Genomic DNA, 27627 nt, shown 5'->3' with positions numbered 1-27627 from the left:
ATAATATATTATAACTAGCCGTTCTGGCCTGCTTCGCTGGACGAATTTTAAGAGGAAATAAATTAATGAAGAAACATTGGAATTCGAAAAATAAGTAGCCATAAACCATCTAGGATAAATTTCGCATCGAATGGTGGTAGTTTCATGTCGATACGATCAATGGTATAGGTGTGAAAGACCCTCAAAAAAAAGATCGTTTTCATTATATATATTATATAGACTAGCTGACCCAGCAAACGTTGCATTGCCGATATTAAAATCGCGATACAAATCTAATCGTAGATGGGCGAAAATTTTAAGTTGTATGTATTTTTTAATGCTGACTCATAATCGAACAAATTTAAAAAAAATGTCAAAAAAATATCGTGTTAAAACCCTTAACATTTAGTGGGATGAGAAATAGATGTTGTCCGATTCTCAGACCTACCCAATATGCACTCAAAATTTCATGAGAATCGGTCAAGCCGTTTCGGAGGAGTTCAAAGTTTAACACCATGACACGAGAATTGTATATATTAGATTTATCATACATAGATTCAAATATATGTACATAAAATTTATCATACTTCAATAATCGTTAAATTCGATTGCCATCTTGCAACTCTAGTGCGAATCTGTGGAACCCTAAATTTTCAACTCTCTACGATCAACACCTATTTTTGTATCGCGGTTTATATATTACTTATTCAGTTCCATCCACAGATCTGCTATAGGGTTGCAAGATGGCAATCGAATACAATAATTATTGTAGTACGATAAATTTTAAATACTATACATTTGGTAGGTCTGAGAATCGGTATATTTCTATTTTTTAAACCCCATAAAATTACAAATTTCTTCTATTTTTACTTTATATGGCGGTACAACGTTTGCTGTTTGTGTTGACCATCCTTCAATTATTTATTTTTTATTCTGGTGGCTTTACAAAAATATATAATAAGAGAACCATTTTAATTAAGACATTTATTTTATTATTATCAATAAATAAAAATACAATAGTTTTTTTAATAATTCAAATATTGCCATTTAAATGGATGAAGAATAATTCAAATAATTTTAAAATAATTAATATCTTAAAGATAAGCTTAAGTTATATAATGTACACTCAAAACATTTATATCACATAGATAATCGGTTCTATTTCATAAACCAACGACTAAAAAAATTTATTCAATGTCCATACAATAGCAATGTTCATTGCGTGAGCTGTATTTATATCTGAAACAAAGAATAATAAAGATTTTACTTTAAAAACTTCTTTAAGTTATAGGAAATAAATATCTTTAAAATATTCTCGGAGAAAACTTATTTATCATGTTAATATTATGACATATTTTCCTTTTACGTGAACAATGTTTTCCAGCACAATGGGCTTATTTAAATTAAATTTTCGCACACTTCATTAATCAGAAACATCATTCGCGTAAAATAAGGAAGTATTTCTTTCACGATTGTGCCCTCTAGCTAGTATGGTACACTGTCTTACAGAATAATATAATAATGAAATACATTTCTTGGTATATCACAGATGGATTTATTTAATATAACCAGTAAATGTTTCTACAACTTTATTGGATACAATTTCAGTTGTGAAATGATCTTGTGCCTCTGTGAGTCTTTACCAACATTTAACTTTTATATGTACGGAGCAATTGTTGGATATATAAAGTATATATTATAAATATAAGCAGCCAAGGTTGACTACTGACCCCCACATTAAAATATGTGATTCGCAACACATTTCTTGCCTCACACAACCATTGGTGGAATCAGCTGCTGGCTCGTGTAGTTTTTTTAATCTTACAATTTAAACCTTTCTGAATATGATTCTTAAGATATAATGATTTTATTGTTTATATGAATGTAAAGGATGAACTAACCTGCTTTTGACACGTATTTAGAGAGTTGTGTTTGAGACAGCAACGTTACGATAGCTGAAGTATCTCTAACAACTGGAGGCTCCACCATAAGTACTGCTTCACATCGTACTCTCAACGTGCCTGTGGTTTCTGGAGGCATCTTCAAGCGAAGGACCCTCGATGATGACCGAAGACCACCTGGCTGTGGCTCACTCAGTTCCGTCCGAAGCCAAGGTTCAGGCTATTAAATAACATTATAAAATTAATATTGTATCATTATTATATTAAACGTATTAGTGAAGAATATTCTATATCGCACAAAATATAATATTTATTTAACAGTTTTAATCTAAAGGCTAGAGCAATAATTATACAAGGTGAATCGAACACGTACGTACAAGAATCTTGTTCAAATTAACATTTTTGTTATTCTATCGTATTACCAAATTACTATAACTACAGCTGATTCCATTCTCTAATTTAGTTAAGTACTCATTTATTGAGCATCTACTCAAACCCTAATATTAAACATTGGTCTCCGCTGCGATTACTACCAGATAGATACCGCACTACCTAATAACATTAACTTTTTATTACGGCCACTATTAGATTCTTGTGTGCGTGGTATCTTGACACTGAATGGTATCTTTCAAAAATATTGAATAAAATATTATTTACTGGTTTTTAATGACCAAGAATAATTGTAATTCATCTGTCAGGTTCTGAAATAATAAGCATAGCATGAGCTATCTGCCAATGAAAGTGCAGTGAAAATAGTTTCAGCTGAGGTTTGGCAAAACAGACAGAAACTCGTGTTTTTTATCATATTTTAATATTACAAACACTTTAATATCATTAATAGTATCCGTAGATAAACAGATACCCTCTAGTTCATTTAGATTTATTTTAATTTATAGCTTGTCTTAAAAGTATTTCAATAAATACGTTATTGAAATACTCTAGTTACCGATATATTGCTATCACCGTTTAATGATAAGATCTTATCTATCCATAGTTATGCCCAATAAAGTTGTATTATTAGTTATAGTCCAATGCTATCTGTCGATTCATTATTGAAATTGTAAGTAAGCGTAAAAGGATAGATTTGTCGACCTCTAGTAAGTTAAACTAAAGATTGATAGGTTATTGAAAAGGACCGTTAATTGATAGTGTGCCTAACTGAAGCAGATTGGATCCCTGATTCCATTACTTAACTCTGAGGGTAAATGGTTTAATCGTGTTAGGCCATCTAGAGAATGCAGGCCACTCCGTAATGCGAGTTTTTATTTCTTTATCCTAACAATGTTACTTCAATTTCAACTTAGCCAATTAGCCAATTGATTTGGCTCTGGGATAAATGTTTGATGAATTGACAAATGGTCAATAATGACAGCCTTATGCTTTAATTGTCATAAAAAAATTGGCTATTATTTTAATTGTCAGGGTTTTTCTATCGTTACTTACTGCATATTTATTTGCTTCAAATTGTGTAACGTGTAAACGTACAAAATGAAAATTTCAACAACCAAAATAAAACACATATAAGGGAAATAAATACATAAAAAATATTTTTTTAATTAAAATAAGAGACGAACGATACGAGCAGGACGTTCAGCAGATGGTAATTAAAACGCCCTGCCCATAACAATGCAGTGCCGCTCAGGATTCTTGAAAAACCCCAAAAATTCTGAGTGGCACTAGAACTGCGCTCGTCACCTAGAGACATAAGATGTTAAGTCTCATTTGCCCAGTAATTTCACTAGCTACGGCGCCGTTCAGACCAAAACGCATTAATGCTCACACATTACTGCATCACGTCAGAAATAGGCGCCGTTGTGGTAGCCATAATCTAGCCGGCATCCTGTGCAAAGGAGCCTCCCACTGGTGATTGAGACGGTATAGATATGTAAGTATACGTGGCTAATTCTTTATACCCCAAAACAGCGTAAAGGGCGCAATAGATTCATGAGTCTCTACGGTATTATGCAAAACTTATTTATGTAAGAAAGTTATTGAAAATAAGTTATGACTTTTATTGCGTCCTCTTGTAATTTTTAGCTTTTAAACTGAGCGCTAGCGACCGCACGTTTGCTGTGGTTCGATCACGCGAGACCCAAATAGTGACATTTCTTTATTTACGGCCATATTCCTCTTGCCGATTTTACGGCCGTCACTTATATTCTAATTATTAGTATTAGATTCTAATACATGTTTGATGGAAGCGTCTACATGACGTCATGACGTACGTGTAACTAACTCATCATAGATACCTTTTGTAACTCGTCGTCTATATACCAGTTGATAACAGACGCTGGTAATGAATAGTCCGAGGTACAGTTCAGCAGTGCCTGCTCTCCAGGCTTCAATATTCTCGGAGCACCAGTAATAACCGGATCTCGATCTGGCAGGGCTGGCGAGTAATGGTAAATGCTAATAATGTCTTCTTCTGCACTATTTGACATTTCCATAACAAATTTTTATATTTTATACAAATTAAATTTGTAACCAAAATTTGTGAACTGAATGTGATGCCAACTGAAACGGTTGGTTCAGTTGGTAAGAGCGATCGGACGGAATGCGAAAAGTCAAGGGTTCGAGGCCCACATCTTTCATAAATTTTGTTTACAGATTTAATTTATATAGTCAATATCAAATGTGAGGAATATCAGTTTAACAATAACAAATTTTAGATTCATATTTTTGACAGACTGTCGGAAAAAAAACATAAGAACACAAGTGTTTCGTGGGTGTTCTGCAGTTGTACTATAAACATGTGATATTAATTTTTACCCATTCACACACTCGTACTCACGATACAGAAAATCAAACAAATAAAGACGTCGTTCACTTACATTACTTGCGTGACGAACACAAGTCGTAACGTTATGTGTCTACGTAACGACCGTGTTTGTTAGCAACAGAGATTAAACTTCCGCTTGCATTTAACACAGTATTAAGTGTGTTAAAATTACACTTAAATTAGTGTAATTGTAAGTGATTGGAGATTTTTGTGAGTGTGTCAACACAGCATAAGAAATTCTTCCAGTATTGTTCTTATTAATTTTCATGCATTCTTTTAATAATTAAAATATTACATTGCATAAGTAATTACTAATGTAAGTCACAATCTAGTCCCAGATTGTCTTATCGTTTGTCGTTCTTGTCTCGTTGAAATGCAGATTGTCTATATACATTTGAGTAATAAAATTTACTGCTAAACTTTTAAAATAAATTTTAAAAAATATGAAAGAATGGTCTTCTGAAATCAAAAAAAATCTGTCTTTAAAGTCGTACAGACGTCACCACACAGTTTAATAATAATTTCACAAGAGGAAACAGGATATACGCAATGTGGGTCCCATAACGCTACACCACCAACTCGTCGTATAACACAAACAATACTAACCCACAACAGTAATGTATTAGTTTCCCTCGCTATCAGAAAATTGGGTCCTTCTGTTGATATCTCACAGTGGTGGCGGTGCGTGCTGCTTCTGGTGCGGGCATCACTCGCACCAGACACCACACACTCAATATTCTATATAAGTAACCAGTATCTTACCAACGACAGTCATCTGTTTAGTTTTCCTCGCTATCATAAACTTGGGTCCTTCTGTTGATATCTCACAGGTGTAGGCGGCTTGTGTTGCTACCGGTGCGGGCATCACTCGCACCAGACACCACACACTCAATATTCTATATAAGTAACCAGTATCTTACCAACGACAGTCATCTGTTTAGTTTTCCTCGCTATCATAAACTTGGGTCCTTCTGTTGATATCTCACAGGTGTAGGCGGCTTGTGTTGCTACCGGTGCGGGCATCACTCGCACCAGACACCACACACTCAATATTCTATATAAGTAACCAGTATCTTACCAACGACAGTCATCTGTTTAGTTTTCCTCGCTATCATAAACTTGGGTCCTTCTGTTGATATCTCACAGGTGTAGGCGGCTTGTGTCGCTACCGGTGCGGGCATCACCCGCACCAGACACCACTCACTCTCACACTCCCCGCCTTGAACCATAACGCCAGTCACGTTGTACAAACGTATCTGAGGCTGTTAAACATAATTTAAATTAAATTAAATCAAAAGCAAGGTTTCACTTAATATTGTTATTGTTAAAAGTGGACCAACCTGTAATAAAAGGCATAAAAGGCATTTCTTTTCTCAAAATTGATTCCTTTAGAATTTTTAATATACTAGATTATACTTTTTCCTTTTCGTGTCATTTTTAATATACTAGATACTACTACTACCGGTTCGGAAACAAATGGAGCTCTGAAAGAGAAGAAGCGGAGCAAGAAACTCTCCCAGCCTTCTTTTATTTGGTTTCATTATATTCATTCATATTCAGAAGCGGATTTGACTCGACAATATATGCAAATGTTGCAAAATGATTCCTGCTTTCTGTGTAGAAGGGTAGAGTGAAATATTTTGATCCAGTTCTTATCAAAAAAATGTCAGTTATGAACAAGATTTACATTTTACCATATACGACCACTTCGGAAAAGGTTGAGCTTTAAGAAGAAGAAGTAACAAGAAACTCATTACCATGTTATAAGTCAACATGTACAGCTTCATCTTTTTGCCTACTTTTTAAATTATAATCTAAAGTGATCCAAGAAAAATACTAAAACGTCATGACTTTAAAACTTTTATATTTACAATTATAAAGATATATATAAAAAATTCCTATATTATGTTATACTTTTAAGTGCAAATTATATCTATTGTTTTGGCATAGTGTTTTTGAAGTCGGTTGCTTTTCGTTATTTTTATTTTAATTTTGATTTTTAGTGAATTTGAAGTACACTAACTAATAATTTGTCTAAATACGAGTATGTGTAATTTTTCAATGCAACAATGAACGTAAGCGCTTTGCAATTCGATTACAGACAGTAAGTAATTCTGTCACAGATCGCACCCTTACTGTAAGTCGTTAAGGAGTCCCATTGATCATCATATTCAACTACGACAATTACTTGACCATAACTATGTTATGGTAGATGAATTAAATATCCGGATGCCATAAAAAAGATGCGGAGTATCCTTTACTTGCTCCTAAGAATTGAAGAGTTCCGTTACTTTGTCATGGATTCCGTAATCAGAACCTAACCAAACTCTCTCCAAACCATCTTTGAAGTTTATCCTTTCCAATAATAAAAGAATCATCGAATGTGGTTGGCGCGATAATTAGTTATTCGTAAATTTATCATCCACTTTGCTATACGTATGTAATGCAAATTTAAGACTTTTATGGTTTTCTCATTGATGGCATTGTCAGATTACCAAATTACAATGGGACCACACGGGAAGCACCAGCTTTCAATTAAAAAAGAGGATTATCGTAATCGGTTCACCCATTTGAAAGTTTTGAGGTAACAAACATGAAAAAGAATACCGACGAATTGAGCACCTCCTCCTCTTTTGAAATCGGTTAAAAATAAAGAGAAATCACTACCTTCTAGTGGGGCCATTTACGTTCTTTAATATCACACATAATATACAGCATAATCTATACTAATATTATAAAGCTGCAGTGTTTGTTTGTTTGTTTGTTTGAACGCGCTAATCTCTGGTACTACTGGTCCGATTTGAATGATTCTTTCAGTGTTGGGTAATCCATTTATCGAGGAAGGCTATAGGCTATGTTTTTTTTTTTTTCAAAATTAGGGATCCGTAATAAAATTGCTATTTTGTAACACAAGGTGTAAAATCGAAAACCTATTTTTGCGTGCGCTGCAAAAACTATTGACAATAGAACTATAGGCAATATTTTATTACTTATAAAACTATCGCGTGAATTATACTTTATATGGCAAAACAACGTTTGCCGGGTCAGCTAGTATTATAATAAGACGTGTAACAAAGTAAAACAAGTAGAATATTTTTAGTCCGTTCACAATTATATACATAGCGGAAAAAACCTTTAAAAACATATCAATAATTATTGGGATATCCTAGTCATACAAAATAATCACATTAAAAAAAATGTAGAAATATTTTTATACTTCATTATAATAATACAGAAGCTATTCAACGAGTACATTAGCACACTAATTATTTGCATACAGAAGCTCTATTATGAAACAAGAATTATAATCATTTGCATGAGATACTCAATGAATTATTTGCATACATTATTCTTCTGGAACTTGTATAATATACGTAAAACAACATAACGAACTTATTATTATAAAATATTTTCATTACAGTTTACCTTTTGCGAGGGGTTGTATCTGAATATCTCGTCCAGGTCTCTGTACAACTTGACAGAATGCAGCTCGTAGTCGTCCATTATGAAGTGACAACTCAGCTCGGCTGCACGGCGGGGGTCCGCATACAGCGGCACCTTCAGCTGTGTGATCTTGTACGCTGAAGTCATCGCTGAATACAACAACCTCATAAGAATTCAGGAAAAACATTTAAAATATTATTTTAATGATGATACCAGCGTGTTTAGTCTCTTTTACTCAAATACAAGGTAAATGAGAAAACTAGGTCATAAGCATCACTAAGTAATCCATGTTAGCGTCGTTAATATTATTTTTTATTTGCGCAAATATTAATCAAAATATAAATGAAAATCTGGTTTCGTCAAAAATTCATTAATTTAAGTAATTCTTACTAAGCTTTAGTAATAAATATTATATATCTAATAACAAGTTATGTATCAATAAACTGGACCTGTTAGTTATCCAGATAATGAGGAATACTTAAGAAATAAACGGTATTGAAGGTAAGTAAGACCCTCATGACAATAAAAGGTTCTGTATGTGTGTGTTTTCGCGAATATATTTATAACAAGTGTACATATGCACCGATACAGTTCAAAAATTTATAAATGATTCTTGTAAATTTTATAAAACTGTAATATTATTTATGAAGAAAAGTTTTGGTGTTAATATTTGATAAGTTCCTTGAGTTATAATATATAATACTCATTTAATTATTATTTGGGGTTATCATATTATCGAATTGCTTAATAATTGTGAGTAAAAATTTGAGACCTGAAAAGCGTACCTACTTCGACTTAGACTTGACTTACGTAAAACTCAACTGAGTTCAAGAATAGCGCATTTGATTTCATTTTAATAGTCATTTGACAGCTGAGATGTTGTGCTATGCTATGCTTTGCCAAGTCTCGGAAAGGGGCCGACAAAATTTACTCCAATTCAACCCCAAGAAGACACAAGTTTGTGCTAAAAAGTCTCACTTTGTCGTATCCCCTGGATTCTAGATAACTCTCCTAACTGTCACAGTCTGTATCGGCATACTTGGCGTCGATATATCAACCGATGTTAGTCAGTCAGGCGAGACAGACCTTTACTAGAAGCCACCGCCAGCAACAATGTAATAGCAAATATTATAAAGTTGCTGGAATTGCAAAATCAAATAAAATATAAAGCGCAAATTCAGCCTCACATGGAGTACCTACTGTTCTCACCTCTGGGCGGGCGCTCCCCAGCACCAGCTTCTTCCATTTGTCCGCATTCAACAAACAGCGGGTCGAATCATCGACGATCAATTCATCCCCGATCGACTTTCGATCTTCTACCGTATTTATCACGGGAAACGCTCAGAGGATTGATTCTGGAGGAGGAGGCTGTTCGGATTGATTCCAGCGGCCGGATTCCACCACCGGACTTTACGTCAAAATGCAAAATACCATCCGCATCACATTGACGTCTGGTATTTCACAACCATGCGTTTTTCAAGAAATTTCTTACCATACACAGCCACTTTGTGGAATCAATTACCGGCTGCTGTTTCCCGAACCGATACAACTTAGGAACCTGCAAGCAAAGAGCATACTCCCCACCTTTAAGGCCGGCAACGCATTTCTTGTTGCGGGTGTCCTTTGGCGGTTGCCTTACCACTCTCATCCTGTGAACCTCTTGCCTGTTTGCATCCTCTTACATAAAAATAAAAGATTACACTGAGCCTAGGCTAAGACAGCGCATTGCGAAAGTTAAGTTCACGATTTATCACACTCGGCTATGTTTTACGTAAGTAAAGTCTGAGCAAAGTCTTAGTAAAAAAAAAGTACGCGCGCTCTATGGGTCTCAGCCCAAGAGTAGTGATAAAATTCAAACTGTTGTTGTTGTTTTATTCAAATGACTATAAGAACAGTGTTATAAGACGTTTTAAATAACACACTTACCACACAGACCAATCAGCAATAACAATGTCATTTTCACGTTTCTGATATCCAACAAATTCATAATAAATTATCCAACAGAAAACATCACAAAGTTCCAAACTTTAAACTTCACTTAATACTGATTTCATTCATGAAAACACTCGAAGAAAAAGTGTTAGCCATTATTATTGTTTGTTAATGTTCCGATCACGGTAGAACTCAAAGATTCATATAGAAACTGCGTGCTGTTAGGTTTGTGCTCCGGAACTGTTTGAATGTTCGTCATTGGTTTACTCCAGCAGGGGCTAACTACGTCATGCGCAATACGTCCCGATACCCCAAAAAGTCCTCAAGTTGATTAACTTTACGCCGGGGAACAACGTCTTCGGATAACCCTCTATTACATTGTTATTAACAATTTTAGGATTACAATTACTTTATAAGTATACCAATAATATAATGTTTTAATTGTACTTTTATTGCTGGGTCATAGTTGTATGACATAGTATGAATTAGGCGCACCGGCCCATCGGTGGCACTTCAACAACTTTAAATGTTACATTTATATATTACCGACACATTTATGGGTAGATCATGGGGACCACAACGGCGCCCATATCTGCCATGAAGCAGTAATGTGTAAACATTACTGTGTTTCGGTATGAAGGGCGCCGTAGCAAGTGAAATTACTGGCCAAATGAGACTTAACATCTTATGACTCAAAGTGACGAGCGCAGTTGTAGTACCGCTCAGAATTTTTGGGTTTTTCAAGAATCATGAGTGGGACTGCATTTACCATTAGGGCATGGCGTACCAATTACCATCAGCTGAACATCCTGCTCGTCTCGTCCCTTATTTTCATTAATAAAATGTTGCTAGAATGGGCATTGCATATCATCAGAAGAATTCATTACGTAAGGACAACGAAGATTTTCGAGATATCATGAAGACTTCAATATATTGTTAAATTGCACGTAAGTTCTTTAAGAGCCACGGCGTTGTTAATATTATTATTAATGCAAAAATTTAATCATTTCATTGTATTTATAAAAAAACTAATAAATTAGTTTTATACACTTTATGGAACTATTTCATTTTTCATGAGCTATTGTTTCACATTAAAGGCTTCTTAGTAACTAATAATATATGCAAAACAAATCCCACAAAGTTTTACCGTCCAGCTTAGAAATTTCTACTTCCCAGTAAGAAATACTTATAGCACTAAAGCCATAGTAAAATTGAATGTGTCTTGCTCCGAAGACTACAATTTAATAGAATATTTTTTGGTGTGGGTCTTTCCGTTTACTGCAAGTAATGTATTAGTTGTGTATATTAGGATTGTGTGCGAGGGTTCGCATACAGTTTATATCAAGGTGAATGAACTATAACAGGGGTCGCACCCACACAGGACCGACTAATTTCTTTGATGCGTCATACAGACCGACAACACATAGCTTCGATTACTTTTGTTTATCAATTTCAAGAAAAGAAGATGGATATCAGCTCATGTTTCTTCAACTGAAATTCCGTAGTAACATAGATTTGGACTTTTGCCGACCTTAGTAGAAAATTATACAAACTTTCACATTCAAAATGTAATATTCATAATGTATACTGAAGGTCGAAATTTAATGTTAAATTTGGCAACAAATTCAACTAACAACAAATTAAAATGATTGAATAAAATATAAAAAAATATGAAAAAATATTTAAAAAAAAAAATTCTGATACATTTTGTATGGATTGACATTTTGATGACATCTCGAGAATAGAAAGAATTCAATAAAGTTTTTTGTTAGTTTCACGCTACATGAGTTATAAAATACAACTGACAGTGCACGTCATGTTATTCAAGTTGACCGGTTGGTGTGTTTGTTTCGAGTTTCTATTAGCTTATTGTGCCGATATTATCATTAACAATGTCACGACCAAGACGATCAAATTATTCCCGACAGACGTAATGCAACTAGGATTCGAAATATTGCGAATGAAAGGACTGAAGGAGAACAAGAAATTGCAGTTGAAAAGAATATGAAGCGTTAGTATGGATTGTCTTCGTGCTATGAATCACAAGAGCAAAGCGTAGCAGCCCGTAAAACGGATCGGCTGGCAATACGAAATCGTCCAGTAAAACCTCAGATATCAACAACTAATAGATAATTTTCGACGCACAAGAAGAAGTTTATGAAGTACTGATTTGAATCGAGCAGCGTTTCGATATGATTGCAGTACTTATACTGTACTATAGTACTGCTTGCATACTAGCTTTCGCATTGGGCCGATGGACGTTGTTTGCGAGTATTTTGCGGAGAAACGCAAGAATTGTGCTGCCCATGTTCTAGAAAACACTCAAAACTACAATGTTTGTTTCCAAATGACCTCATTTGGGGCAGACATCTAAGAACGAGGATTTAATCCGACATTCAAGGTATTTATTTATTTACATACTTACACACAAAACAGTAGAAGAATAACATACGTACTATACTTATTCCTATGTATTGTGTATGCTAATTCTAAAAGAAGTGTTTATAAATCAGTAATACAGGTTTTGCTTTTGATATTGTAGATATGAGGACAGATTCACCATCGTATTGGATCACTGCAACCTCTCGAAGATGCACAGCTTACATTTTTACAATTATACTTCATGGGCAACATGGACAAATAACTTGATCGATGTCAAGAGATCAATGCAGCAATGATAATAGCAATTCTTCAGATCTGCAGCAACTACTTAATGAACATTTTGCATGACGTGTTAGCCCGCAAATCTTTAATTTCCGATCCGTCTCGCATTCGCCCTGACCATTCAAATCTTAGGGCCAATCCTTGAAAGTTTGTGGTATGAATCAAGACAATCTATTTCCGAAGTTCAATCTATATATATATATATATATATATATATATATATATATATATATATATAAGAGATTTCCACGTATATAGTCACTCATCACAATATCTCTGGAACCAAGCTAAAGAAAAAATTTGGTATGAATATTCTTTTCACCGAGTAGAGGTCATCTAAGAACGGATTTTCCAAAATTCTATCCGCAAGAGTTTTTTTTTATTATGAACAGAACAACGTCTGTCGGGTCAGCTAGTTAATCTATATAAAAATAATCTGATAGATATTTAACAACTGTAGTTACTCTACAAACTATAGTTAGCTAAAATAAAGTTTATTTTTTACCTCCTGAGAGATAGAAATATATATAGATTCTAATCAGTTATTTATTTTAAACTATTCTTTCAAATTGATTTCTGAACGACAGGGAACACGTCAAAGGGAAGAACAAAATTTTGTTTATATTTTATGATTTTCCGAGACTTTTCATATTTATTCACCTTTTAAACTTTCCCTGGACTTCCACGAATAATTCAAGACCAAAATTAGCCAAATCGGTCTGGCCGTTTTCGAGTTTTAGCGAGACTAACGTACAGCAATTCATTTTTATATATATAGATAGCTGTGACGTACGTAGTGCTTTAAATTCCCGACTGCATCGACATATTATCACCAACTACTTATTTCTTTAAATTATACGTTTAATATTTTTTTTTAATTTTGTGTGTTAAAATTCTATAGGTGTTATTGAAATAGTTAAAGTAAAGAGCATGATTTGAAAAATACTCCTTTTGAGTTCATAACCATGTTTTTGCAGAAAAGTTACCTATATACAAAAACTTAATCCAAATTGTTAATTGTGTTTTAAACTTACCTTTAGACCTACTTAAATTTATATTATTAATAAGTATTTATCTTTTAATAGTTTCAGATATTGTAGTTTATTTTAAACAACAAAGATGGTTTTGTCCGACTATTTTCACACCTAGCTATGAAAATTCCATTGATTTTAATTTTACGTCGCAATTGCTAGAACCGTTTCAGGAAAATCCAATTTCGTTCGATACCTATTCTCATAGCGCCACACAATCTGAATGCTTTCTGTCGTTTGAACAAAAAGTCTTGTTCAATTGCTCACATAGCGGTTAACGGAAACCGGTTTCTATTGTCAACGAAACGCTAAAAAATTGCAAACAAAACCAATTAAAAACTACAGCTGCGTTTGAAATTTGATTGAGGGCAACTGTATATGGGGATTTACTCGAGCGTCGTAGAGACCTATTGAGTTGCAAAGCTTAGATGATAAGAAGGAAAAAATGTTATATGATATATAATACCTTTTCATCGGTGGGGAAAGCGGCTATAGATTTTTAAATATTTAAAAAAAAATTGTTGTATGGACATCCTCGAGCGCGTTAGATATTCATAGCATCAATGCCCTACGTATTTTTATTAATTTACGTATGTTAATCTGATCGTTTGCATGATGCGGGTGGTTGTATGTAAGAGTTGAAAATGAAAAAAATAATTTCGAGCGCGTGAGATTTTCTAAGGGAGTGTACCAAAAAAAAGCTGTCATTCACTAATCTGACGATTTCGATGAGACGTTAACTCGCGGCCATTTTCATAATGTGCAAAAAAAATTCGCCATTTTGAAATACTCAAGCGCGTCAGATTAAGATATATATGGTTCATGTTTATGTTCTAAACGTACTGTCTCATAATCTGACGATTATCTAGAGGGATTCGCCTGATCTGACAAAAAAAAATTAGAAAAACGGTTCACACTAAAGGCCATCCCTGCAACTTCCCGCTAATTCCATTCCTGGGCGCCTAAAATTGTCCTTATGACATTTTTGAGCTCAAAATATAATTTTTGTGATATTTTGAGCTCACTGAGTTAAAAGAAATAATATTTTTATGCATTTGAGGTCTCCCAGCTCGAAAGTCTGATAGAAGTTTCATAGAAAATTATTTTTGGAATTTTAAACCGCAATAACTTTTGAATGGATCAAGCAATTTTCACGCGGCGGCATTCGACGCAGTTTTATCATCCACTTAAATAATTTTCTAGTTTTAATTGATCGAACCAAAAATTTCGGAGTAATCCCGAAAAAACACTTTTTCGGGTTTCTTTCGTTCACGATATCACTCGAACGAATCAACCGATTTTGACCAACTTGGTAGCGATCGACGTGATTTTCAAGCTTAAAGGCGGATTAGAAGTTTTGAAGTTGATCGATAAAGCCGGTTGAAAATTATTCCAAAAAAAACACTTTAAAAAAAAATTATAGCACTGTGCGTGATATAAATCATTTAATGATGATTCCATCGACAATTCGAAGTTATCATAATATGTTCCTCGGGACTTTCGGATAACCGGCTTGCTCCGACGATATTCCAAATTATTTACACATTTTTTTAATGTTTCTACTGTAAATTTAATTGTATTTTGTAAGGTACTTCCACCACAAAATACACATATTAAATTAATATCACTCATATTAAATTTTTATAAACTTTAATACTCCTAAATAATATTAACTTTATCGAAAAATTTTTGTTATTTCGGCTTGCGGAAATCGTCAGATTGTATATTTTTCATTATTTTTAAATTATTTCCTTCAAAATAAAAAAAAATTAGCTACGCTCGAGAATGTCGAGATGACGTTTTTTTTTTACAACTTAGCTGCCCTCCGCTTTTTTTACGTCACTCTCAAATTGACAGATTAGCGGAATATACACTTTATAGGATGTAATTAACTCACCCTACCTTAATCTGACGCGCTCGAGAATTTCTAATGGTCATTTTTTTTACTAATCTGATCCTGTACCCTTCACGGGCGGCTTTATATATGGGCCTCATGTTTGGTGGAGGTACTTAACCGAGTACAAGGTATCCCCCTGTATATTAATCTGCCGCGCTTTAGTAAGTCCCGACATCCCCGCTTGGTCTCCCCAACTATGATGTAGTTTCACGTTTTACCTGTTGATATAATAAACTTTTTCAATTAAACACTTTTAAAGGATTAAAACGCGTGTAATTCTAACGGTTTTACATTAGATTTTTGCGTAAAAGTTACATTTTTATTTTAGTTAACCCGATGTTTCAAGACTTTTCCAAATCTCTTTTTCAGGGGACTGCCGAATTACACGCATTTTAATCCATTAAAAGTGTTTTATTTAAATGTGTAACACTCGCGTTAATCAAAGAAAATACATTTTTACGAATGGATGTAGTAATTACAGAATTAAGAGAAAACTGGTGATATGATACCTTTCATGTCAAGGGCGCTACGGTAACGCGCTTTAGAAAACTGTACTATGATCTCCTAGTTGTGTGGTTTTGTTTATGTTAAGATACTCCGAGACTACTACGTATCCTGTGCCAGACCTTATTCTAAACAGGTTGTTTACAAGAGCCTGGTTCTGTTCTTCTTAACACTGCACTATTGGGTTTAGGTATGCAGGATATGTATGGAACTCCGCAAACTTACATGAAATAAGTACGGGTAGGCCGTATCTTCTCATACTGTCATTTATTTCGAAGAAAAAAAAATATTAATATCAAATTATCTGTCATATCGCCAACTCCCAAATTTTCCACGAATGACACACACTTGTTCGCAACGAATAAGATAAATAAAAGGAACACAAATAGAGTTAATAGAAATGCATTATTACCTACGAATGGAATACCTCCTCTTTTTGAAGAAATTTGTTAATATCTCTAAAGTATGTTAAACACCTGATCAGGCAGACATATTTTATTTATTTTTATTTACTTGTATATATTATGTATCGCTAAGAGAAAGAAACTTGACGATTTGATAAAATTAAAAAACTTACATTACAATCAATTTTATCTCAAAGTCCTGGAGTATCGTTTCTTACCAAACTAGAATATCAACGTTGTTTGTAGAAGAACGAGGTTGCCTCAATATTTATGATGATTCCTTCCACTGAATACAAACAACACGCTCCCAACTAGCTTAACCCTTCGAGAATACCCGCTTCGTAACGTGAATTGTAACAATTCGGTCGAATAAAATGGCTCCGTTTTAATCTCAACGATTTAAGTTTAATAAAGAGATAAGTTTTAGTATTGTTTGTGCTTCTTCGCTTGATTAAAATGTTCTTATTTCACTCAAAAACAAATTTAATGCTTTATATGAAATTCATTTTATGTCGTCAACAGTTATGTTAGTTATTATGTAACTTTGTTAACTAAAGTTCTGTTTTAAGTTAAATACACATATTTCATGAGAATTTTATTACACCTGTTTTGTGTATTATTTGAGATTAATAATTGTACTTGAAGTATATAAGCTTCCGCGTCTTCTCTCTCAGAGCGCCATTTGTGTCCGAAGCGGTAGTAGTATCTAGTATATTAAAAATGACATCAAAAATAATTCTAAATGAATCAATTTTAAGAATATAAATGCCTTTTATGCCTTTGATAACATTATATTATTAAACTTGATTTCGATAATTTGTTACAGCAAAATATCTGAAGCTACTTTTCCAAGTAACACTTGGAAAATATTCCTGTTTTTATAAGAGACTGGTAGCATGTTTCTCCTAAATTTCGCTAATGACAATGCAAAATAACAACAATGACAATGCAATGCAAACACAAATGCCTATTTACGTTAGCTTCGAAGTCAGACAGATTATATTGTTCGAGAAAAACAGAGGTGGAAATATTGTTCCAGAATTTAGACTTTTGCAAAAAAACGTTATGATGAAAGCTATTCTCTCGGCTAGCCTTTGGATGGAGAATTCGAGAGGGATTTATTAAATCCAGCAACTACCGGGCACGCTCACTGAAATGTATTCTCAGAATTACAGACAAGCAAGCCACCATGCGTTTGTATTTCAAGCTTTGAAGGTTGATTTCTCACTTAAAAAAGACATAATATTTGTATAACTTGTGGAGGACAAGTTTAAGACTAACGTAATTAAAATAAGGGTTGTTTCTTAAGTTGTATTTAATAAGGTAAATTATTTGAGATTTTTTTAAGTAATCTCGACTTGAAACCACCCTTTTTGGGTACGCCCCAGCGCTGTTATCAACTACACAAACCGTCTGACTTATGACAAAGTGACTTATGCTCTCAATCTCTAATCTTAGTACCCATGTTTGTTCAACTCTCAGGTTTTAGTGCCATCTCCAGGATGAAGAATACAGTTGGTAACGTGCTCAACCCCAATATCCCCATATCAGAAAATTTACTTACGATGTCGTTCTATTCAAATTTACGCAATTTGTCATTTTATTTGTCCAGTGGTTCAGTTGCAGTTTCATTGTATATAGTGAGTCTCAAACATCTGTGGGATAACTTATAATGTATTCTAGAATTAGTAGTTCGCCTTGATAATAAAATGTCTCACGTTCTTAAACTTTTATTTGTGTTTATAAAATTTGTTTATAAGTCATATAAACAACACCTTAATTATATAAAACTGTGCGAAATAAATTTATACAGATTATTACCAGTGGGAGCTAACGGCGCCTATTTCTGCCGTGAAGCAGTAATGTTCAAGCATTACTGTGTTTCGGTCTGAAGGGCGCCGTAGCTAGTGAAATTAATGAGCAAATGAGACTTAACAACTAATGTCTTAAGGTGACGAGCGCAGTTGTAGTGCCGCTCAGAATTTTTGGGTATTTCAAGAATCCTGAGCGGCACTGCATTGTAATAAGCAGGGTGTATCAATTATCATCAGCTGAACGGCGGGCTCCTCTCGTCCCTTATTTTCATTAAAAAAAATATTAGGAGAGGATTATAGAAGAGCCAATACATTTCGCGATAATTTAATATTTCGAAGCTAACATTTTCGTGTTCGGCACAATGTGATATTCCTGAAGCGTGCCTCACGTAGTACATGTATCGTACAAATTACTTGACATTATCATTGTCTCCTCCCACGCTACTCACAAACTTGTCTTAATTTACTCGATTACGTAAAATAATCTCGAGTATGATAGAATGTTTTTCTTTTGTATTTGGAGACGATGGTTTTTATGTTATTGTTATTGTAACATTAGCAGTGTGTACAACTGTATTAAACTTATAATGCCCACTACTCGGCTAAGTCGAGTTAGGAAGTCTTTTGTGGGGTATATGCTTTTACAACAAGATCCCAGAAAATGTTCTAAACAAAAGTATAACGTTATTCAAAAGAATTGTTAAAAAACGTTTGTGCGGTAAAGGTTACTATAACATAAATCATTTAACTTTCTTAATGATACCACAGATTGGGAATGGAGCAACCTATTAAAGGAGCAAGGCTATTAAATAATAAGTTAAATTGTACAATACTACTTTGTAAACATATTTTTCATTGAAAAAAAAAGCCCGCTGAGTTTCTTGCGCCCATTCTTCTCAGGTCTGACGCAATTGTTTTGGAATGGGTGGTAGTTTTTGACTTTCAATAGTGATGTCATATCCTATTTTGAATAAAAATATTTGAATTTGAATTTTGAATTTATATTCCTCTTAATATTATAATAATAATTATGATAATTTATATGCTTACATCGTCTCTAGTAACATATATGAAGTTTAAATTGGTAAATATAAAAAGTAAATAAGTGTAAAATATATTTTCTACGTCTAAATAGTTACTGTATTCTTTGAGAGTATCAATTCGATCTTATTAATGGTGTATATTCACGTGTAAGTAAACGAGTACACAGAAAAGGCGGAGCTTACTTGACCATTAGGTACTCGATGTCAAATCTGAACACGAAGTTTAGATATAATGCTGAGTTGGGAAGAAATCTTATACTCTATGACGCTGGGGCCACACTACCAGCGATAATTTTTAACAGTTTAAGAAAATAACACTAATTTAACATAAACGCCAATTCAACGGCTGGCCAAAAGCCACCTTTTAAGTGTGGCTCCAGCAAAAGGAAAGTATGTCAAATATTTTATAATTATATTTTATCGTATTTATTCATGCTCATCATGATAATATTTTTATGACAGTAAGGGAAGAGACGAGCAGGATGATACGTCCTGCCCATTACAATGCAGTGCCGCTAAAGATTCTTGAAAAACCCAAAAGTTCTAAGCGGCACTACAATTGCGCTCGTGAAACATAAGATATTAAGTGTCATTTAAGTTCACTAGCTGCACTTAATTATTTCCCATGTGTATGATTTGTTTCGAGATTATCTCGTATGAGAAGCACGGTCTAAAGCTTAGAAAAATCTTCCGAGTCTTATATTTGTGGCGTATAGCATTCCGATTTTAAAGTTCTGTGAACTTTGAATGTTTATCAAAAAACTTTTAATAACGATCGATGTAGATGTGTATAACAGCCGTTAATGAAGTAATTTACAATGTTTATAGCAAAATTATATCTCATTTATATTTACATACTAAATGACACGGCAAACGTTGTTTTGCCATATAAATTATTTTTATTGTTCAACCCTTAGAATACGAGTAGTGGTGTTCTTATTTTAAGGTTCAACCGTTTTTTCTCCGACTTCCTTTTTAAGGGAGACTACCACGAAAACGTTTTTCATTTTTCGTGGTAGTCTCCTATAAAAAATAAAATGTTAAAATCAGTTTAGGAGGATAGGAGAAAAATAATAATACAGAGACTATCATTATTACAAAGTATTTTATTTTTTGTGTGTTTTATTACACATATGTAATCAATTATCAATTAGAATACGTTGCACTTGTCATTCATTTGTGTCATTTTACTTAAAATAATAATCTTAATATACATGATAAAAAAAATGAAGATTATATTATAAATTACGTGACACGTTGTTTGTCCGCGATGGACTCCTAAACTAGTGAACGGATTTTAAATGGGGATTACTTCATGGAGTGCAGTTTAGTCCATATTGCTCTCAATAGGATATTTCTATAGAATAGTTTTTATTTCATATGTATATATATATCTTCTGTGAGAAAATTTATTGGCGCATGGTTTGACAGTTCTGCTGTGAAGCAATTTATAACAACAGGGTGGATATTTTACGAAATAATTCTTGATGTAATGAAATATTATTGACATATTCATAAAAAAAGTATTTTATTGATTACGCATAGAACAACGTCTGTCGGGTCAGCTAGTATTTTATATATGAAGCTTAGTGATCTTGATATTTTATTTAACAAACACGTATAGCTACTATCTTCTTATTAAAAATTAAGGGTTTAACTTGCAAAGTAGTAAGTTGTTAGTACGGTGAGACATTATTATTCCAAGGAATGAACCAAAGCCGGTATTTACACGTGTTAATTCAAATCCAGTTAATTAAGGGACTCGGTTCCGTTGAGAATTGCGGCGGCATTCGTAAACTTGTCTCGTCGACTCGTTGGCGGCTGGCGAACCTCCTGAATTCGTAAACGTGTCATTCACGATTGAGCAACTGAAGACGTGACTTTTGACAAAAACAACAATAAGATTTATTTACCATTTCGAGAATTGCAAATTTATTTCTGTGTTTTATGAGTACTTGACACAGTGAAATAATTAAACGTTTTAGTGTTGATTAAGAATGTGAGCACAAAACAGTAGTAAGAATAATCGAGTATTTCGAGTAAGGGTCTTAGTATTATGTCACAGTGAAGTAAGACACAAAAAATAATTAAGTTTAAGTTTCCGTAAGCATTTGTCATCAGATATAATTATTTTCTTCTCAGATAATTTATACGTATAGATAGAGTCTCTTGCTGATAGAGAACCGACGACAACAGGCCAGGTTTATTGCTTTAGTGTACGTGCATTGCTCAAAATAGAGGTTACCGTTCAACCGCAATTTTAACCTCAATGATCTAAAGTTTGCTTCATATTCTTTTTCGATATAAACTTATATTGGTGCCAAAAGCTTTGCGTCGGTTTTTGTTATCCGTTCAGCTGATGGTAATTGATACGCCCTGCCCATTCCAATGCAGTACCGGTCAGGATTCATAAAAAACCCAAAAATTCTGAGCAGCACTACTATTGCTCTCGTCACGTTGAGACATAAGATGCTAAGTTTCGATTGCCCAGTAAATTCACTATCTTGTATGAGCAGCACGTTCTGAAGTTTAGAGAGATCTTCTGAGGATGGTAAAAGACGTCATGTCATCGTGTATGGCACAAGGCGCTTCTTTCAAATCTTCCATCATTTGGGCTTCCCGAGAGACAACAATGATTACACACAATGAGAATTTCACTAGTGATGTTGTAATGTCACAGGTACATTATAGTGGTATTATAATAAATCTAGGTATATGACAATTGAAGTTAGCAGTGTGTGACGTCGATCGTTCTGATTGGTCAAATTCACACGCATTGCAATTTGCAAAACAATAATAGTAAACATTGGAGCGTGTATGCAATTTTTCATTTGAAATTATTATGGAAATAGTAGAGAACAAGGGCTGATTCGGTTCTGCCACTCGCCGGCCGCTACCGCAACACGTTTTTTTTATGGAATAGAGGACAAACGAGCGTACGGGTTAGCTGTTGTTAAGTGATCACCGCCACCCACAATCTCTTGCAACACCAGAGGAATCACGCTAGCTAACAAAGCTGTGGAATGAAGTTCATTCCACAGCTTTGTTGTACGTGGAAGAAATCTCCTTGAAAACCGCTCTGTGGAGGACCGCCACACATCCAGATGGTGGGGTGATGATGGGGGGTGATATATCCTAACTTGTGGCGTGTCGTGGGAAGGTGGAATTTGGCGGCAGGAATCAAGTTAAACAGCTCTTCGGAGCACTCCCCGTGATAAATGCGGTAGAAGGCACACAATGAAGGGACATCTCTACGCAACTCCATGTGATCCAGCCGTTCACAGAGCACTGGGTCCCCGACAATTCGAGCTGCTCTACGTTGCACACGGTCAAATGGATCGAGCTGATACTGGGGTGCGCCAGACCAGAGATTACAGCAATACTCTACGTGTGGCCGTACCTGCGCTTTGTAGAGCCCTAGAATGTGGGCCGGCTTGAAGTATTATTTATATTACGCTCAACTCTAGCGTTGTCGAAAACAATTTAAATTTGTTTTTGGGACCTACTAGTGAATACAAAGGCCGATTCGCCTAAGTGACCTAAATAACATTTAGTTGATTACATAAATGTATAAATACAAAATAATGACGATACAATAAATACAAGAAACAGACCAGAAGTGGCCTCATAAACTATCGACCACTAAAATTGTCAAAATACCATTGCCTTACAAAAGTGATATCACTATAGTGTACCCGTTACATTACAATATCACTAAAACCAAGCCGTAAAATTGTAACAAATGAAGTCGATTTACAATCTACCGTTTTATTATAATATAACAAGTGAAATAGTAATATCACGGCTTTGACAATATACCTGCAACATAATATAGACAATAGCAGTCGTCATGTCCATGGTATACTCTTTAAGAGAATCAAATATATCCAAAGTATTCCGAACAATAACATATCAACAAAAGTTGTTTCATTATTATAACCTTTTCTCCATCGACGTTTTAAAAAACTTGAGTTTCTACGCCTCATACTGTCTTTGATAAATGTTGTTAACTTTTATTTTAAATTAAAAAGAAAGTGCTAACAATTTTTTATCGTTTTGAAAGCAGCAACAATGCTAAAAGTTCGGAACACTCACATTCAAGTGGAAGGTACACAGAAAAGGCGGAACGCGTTTCATCATTACTCGGCGTCCGTTTTGAACATGTGGGTAAGTAAAATGCTGTGTCAGATTAGAATAACAGTAAAATAAAGAAATTTCATAATTTACTTCACTTATGTTAACATGCTGACTTTAAAACATGATTGATATGTTTTAGTATAAAACCTAGAGATAAGAAGAAGAATGAATAGTGTGTATGTATGTAATGGACATAGTTTTCAACCACGGCTACAACAAAGCAAACGAAGGGCAAGAAGGACCTGATGATCAAGACCGCTATGGAGATGTTCCAAACGATCAGAATCATAGATACATTGGAACGTCAGGGGGATCAAGAAAAAGCTGCCGTTACTAAAGAACCTCCTCCGAGACCAGAACATAAACATCGCCCTCATCAACGAAACACTGTTGGCGAGGGCGAACACACTTCGGGTCTCAGACTTCATCATATACCGCAAGGATGAAGTCGGCGAGCGCGGCCCGTACAGGGGACTGGTCGTACTCGTTAGGAGGGGGTTGCTTCACCAACCGCTCCCAATGGATGATCTTAATAGTCTGCAAGCCATCGGTGTTGAGCTCCAGATAAGCGACCAGGACTTACGCATCTTCGCCGCGTGCAGGCCGGCAGGAAGGCTCGTCCCCAGTGGCGTGCGGCAATTGCTTAGCTCCCCGAAAGCAACTCTCGCCGCCAGGGACTGGTTTTTGCAACCCTGCCTAGAACACCAGAATGGCCAACACCGCGGGCAGAACAGTATTCCACGATGCCATAAAACACGGATACGAGGTCCACGGCCCGGAAGTTCCTATCCACTACCCGGACAACCAAGAACACCTTCCAGATGTGATAGATTTCGCCATATTCAAGAACTTGGACTGCCAGCTGACTCAAGAAACAATTACCGATGAGCTCCTGTCAGTCCACCTTCTAGTCCTTATTACTTTAATCGCCACCGCAAAGCGAGCATAACCATGACCACTATGGCGGGTTACGGGCTGGAAGGTGTTGGCGGAAGATCTTTTTTTTTCGAAAGGAGGAAAAATAAATTTACGTATCAGTCGCGGGGCGTCTCCTAAGGAGACTCGAACCTCGGACCGGCTGTGTGCTTGTGGGAACAAGTGAGAATGAAAATGAAGATGAGATGATGTATGTATGTTTGTATGTATGTAAGTAGTGTAAATGTTTGTGTGCATGTATTTTTGTGTCTGTTTGTGTCTGTTTGTGGAGTGTGTTTGTGATTGTGTAAGTGGTGTATGTCAGTCCATCAGTCAGTCCGTCTGTGAGATCACAGGACGAGGACTAACATTTCGTCGGGTATCAAGAGAATGTGTGGTGTATCTAAGTTGCGGGCCGCTGGCCATCGTCAGAGTGACGAGTGCCAGTGGTTTGCGGCGGTTGACGCCTGCGAAGGCGGTGTGTGCGCGTCTGTGTCGGTGTTTGTGTGGGTGTCGCGTTCGCGATGGTGATGTCGTCATCAGGGTCTACCGTGACGTGCCGGGGACGTCTTAGTGGGTTGAGACTATGGTGAAGGGGGGTGTACCCACATGCCTTCCTAACCAAGATGTTGGGATGGTTAGGCGCCTTGTCAAAGAAGCGTCGCGATATCTATTTAAAGTGTTGAGCTATCGTCGGAAGCTCTAGATCGCAGTGAAGGTCCACGTTTCGGATGAACCACGGGACTCCAGACGCCGTGCGCGTGAATTTATTTTGAACTACTTGCAAACGGTGTAGGTAGCTTGGTCGGGTGTGCGCGAATACGACGCTTGCGTATGACAGTATGGGCCATACGATGGATTTGTACAGCGTAACTTTGTGTTTGAGCGGAAGTTTGCTTCGTCCACATACAAGTGGATAAAGGCGACTGAGGAAAAATCGAGCTCTATTGCATACCGTATCGATATGTTTCTTGAAGTTCATATTGCTGTTGAACGTGACTCCTAAGTATTTGTAACCCACGGTATGAGTGTTTCATACAATTTTATTATGTCGGTCGGTTATTTTTTAGCTCGAATGCTGTTCGCGTTACCGAAGAGTACCGCTGCACTCTTGGTGGGGCTCACTTCGATCCGCCATTTTCTGAACCAGTTGCCTAGTTCATCGACGGCGGCTTGAAGCTCTTTAATGTTCTTGCTCAAGGTTGAGTGGTTGGAGCCAAAGTAGAGTGCCGTATCGTCAGCGTACTGAGCGAGATGGACACTCGAAAATTTGGGAATGTCGCTCGTGAAGAGCGAGAATAGAGTGGGAGTGAGAACGGAACCCTGTGGCACGCCAGACCTGATGGGTCGGGGTGAGGATAGGGTGCCCTCTACTCGAAATCAGAAGAAGCGCTCCGTAAGGTAGGCTCGTATGGTGCGTACGAGCCTGTCTGGCACTCCCAGTTGTTACAACTTGAATACTAAGCCGTTGTGCCATACCTTGTCGAAGGCCTTCGCGACATCGAAAAACACGGCTGCCGTGGTAACGTGGAATTGACGCCGTATGAGAATGTACTCGGTGAGTCGTTGAGCCTGCTGGGGACACGAGTGAGCGGTTTAGAACCCGAACTGTATGTCGGGTATCAGGTTAAGCTCCGCGATGTAGTGATTAAGACTTATTAGAATTAGTCTTTCGTACAGTTTCCCGATTGAATTAATTAAGCTAATAGGCCTATAGCTACTCGGATAAGCTTTAGGTATATTGAGTTTTGGGATACCGATAACAATGGACTCCTTCCCTTGTTCGGGGAACGCGCTATTAGACAAAAGAATATTAAAAATGGTAACCAATAAAGTAATAAGAGCCGAGGGCAGGATATTAAGAACCCTATTGTATATAGTATCGGGCCCCGGGGCCTTCTTTGAGTGAAGCACCTTAATAATTAGCTTCACCTCTTCGTAAGAGGTGGGTTTAATATTATATATAACTCATAAAGCTACCTATTTCAAAAACGTGTGCTTCATATTTCGATTTGTTTTAATTTTTAAAGTTGATTTTATAAGAGTTTTGACATGCCTAGTAAAAAATTATTACTAATATAATATATTTATAAGCCCAACACTTGCTTATCACAAAAACGTAGTAAAGCTAAATTGATATCATGATCCTTCGTTAAGCCTGGTTTCCTGACAATAATATATAGAGGGGACAACCCTTTCCTTCGTTATTCAAATATTTATCTTTGCTCAAATTTCCCAAGAGATAATTCCCTTATTAATACAAAACTATATTTTGTAGGCTTTATTTATAGTTTATGTGTGTCAACTTGCTTAAAAAATATGTAAATAATATATATTATTTACACGGGAAGGTAAAATGAAAGCCCATTTGATCAAATATGACACAAAAATTAATTTATGGGTATTATATATTAAATTATATATTTATTAGACATTTGCTTACACATTATTAAGATTCTATATAGTCTAGTATATCAATTAATTAAAGTGATTCACAGCACTTCATAATACATATTTACAATAGGCAAAAACAAGACTTAAAAATTAAAACAAAATACTTGTAAGTTAAATTAAACTTTTTACAAAATATGTTTGAAATTAACAACAATCTAATGACAATATTAAGCAATTGCAAGTAATTCTCGTTTGAGATCGCTAAATTGTCGTTGAAGAGATCTAAATCAGCATCATTTAAAATTATGGAGTTCTGTGAGGAACTAATCCTATAGCAAGGTACATTCCGTCCAATATTAGTTGACAAAGAAGTGTTAGGGAATGGTACCCAAAGAATGGAAGACGTTTTAAGGAACCAAGTAAAGTGAAACAAGAGCATGGAAGGAGGATTAGCCCAAAATATCACAAAGAGCAGCACTGGAATTGAGGAACATGGAGCGAGTGAGAGGAGGCCAAGACAGTGTCATCTGATAACAATTAAATTATAATAATCGATTCTTTAGCACTAGAATCAGATTTAGGTTAAGAATTCTTTTAAAGTGCCGATAAAGTGTAGGCATTTTATATACATACATATGAGTATGCAATGAGATGTAATGGAAAGAATGGAAATGCTGCCAGTATTCTTGGTACGCTTCCACGTAATGATAATTTTAATTTTATATAGTCATGGTATTGTAAATAAGGTTATAAGATTTGTTTTGTTTGAATAAATACATATGAGTTTTT

The 27627-nt window shown here is 35.3% G+C and overlaps 1 protein-coding gene across 1 annotated transcript; it reads right to left on the bottom strand.

Moving 5' to 3' along the window:
* Positions 1–1027: 1027 nt before the first annotated feature.
* On the bottom strand, positions 1028–10265 carry LOC126979247 (uncharacterized). Its single transcript, XM_050828523.1, has 6 exons — positions 10030–10265; positions 8086–8252; positions 5738–5921; positions 4130–4269; positions 1881–2100; positions 1028–1218 (listed from the first exon to the last, which is right to left on the bottom strand). The coding sequence occupies exons 1-6, from the start codon at positions 10088–10090 to the stop codon at positions 1157–1159; spliced, it is 834 nt and encodes a 277-aa protein (XP_050684480.1). The 5' UTR covers positions 10091–10265; the 3' UTR covers positions 1028–1156.
* Between the last annotated feature and the right edge of the window lie 17362 nt (positions 10266–27627).

Source organism: Leptidea sinapis, chromosome Z (assembly GCF_905404315.1).
Source record: "Leptidea sinapis chromosome Z, ilLepSina1.1, whole genome shotgun sequence".
NCBI lineage: Eukaryota > Metazoa > Arthropoda > Insecta > Lepidoptera > Pieridae > Leptidea > Leptidea sinapis.
Note: the sequence above shows the minus strand (reverse complement) of the source record. Positions and strands in the feature narration are given on the sequence as shown.

Coding starts and splice junctions, on each gene's coding strand:
- LOC126979247 (XM_050828523.1), bottom strand. CDS start 10,090: ATGAATTTGTTGGATATCAGAAACGTGAAAATGACATTGTTATTGCTG. Junction 8,253..10,029: donor ATTGCTGATTGGTCTGTGTG/GTAAGTGTGTTA, acceptor TGTTGTATTCAG/CGATGACTTCAGCGTACAAG. Junction 4,270..5,737: donor TAAACAGATGACTGTCGTTG/GTAAGATACTGG, acceptor ATTACTCGCCAG/CCCTGCCAGATCGAGATCCG.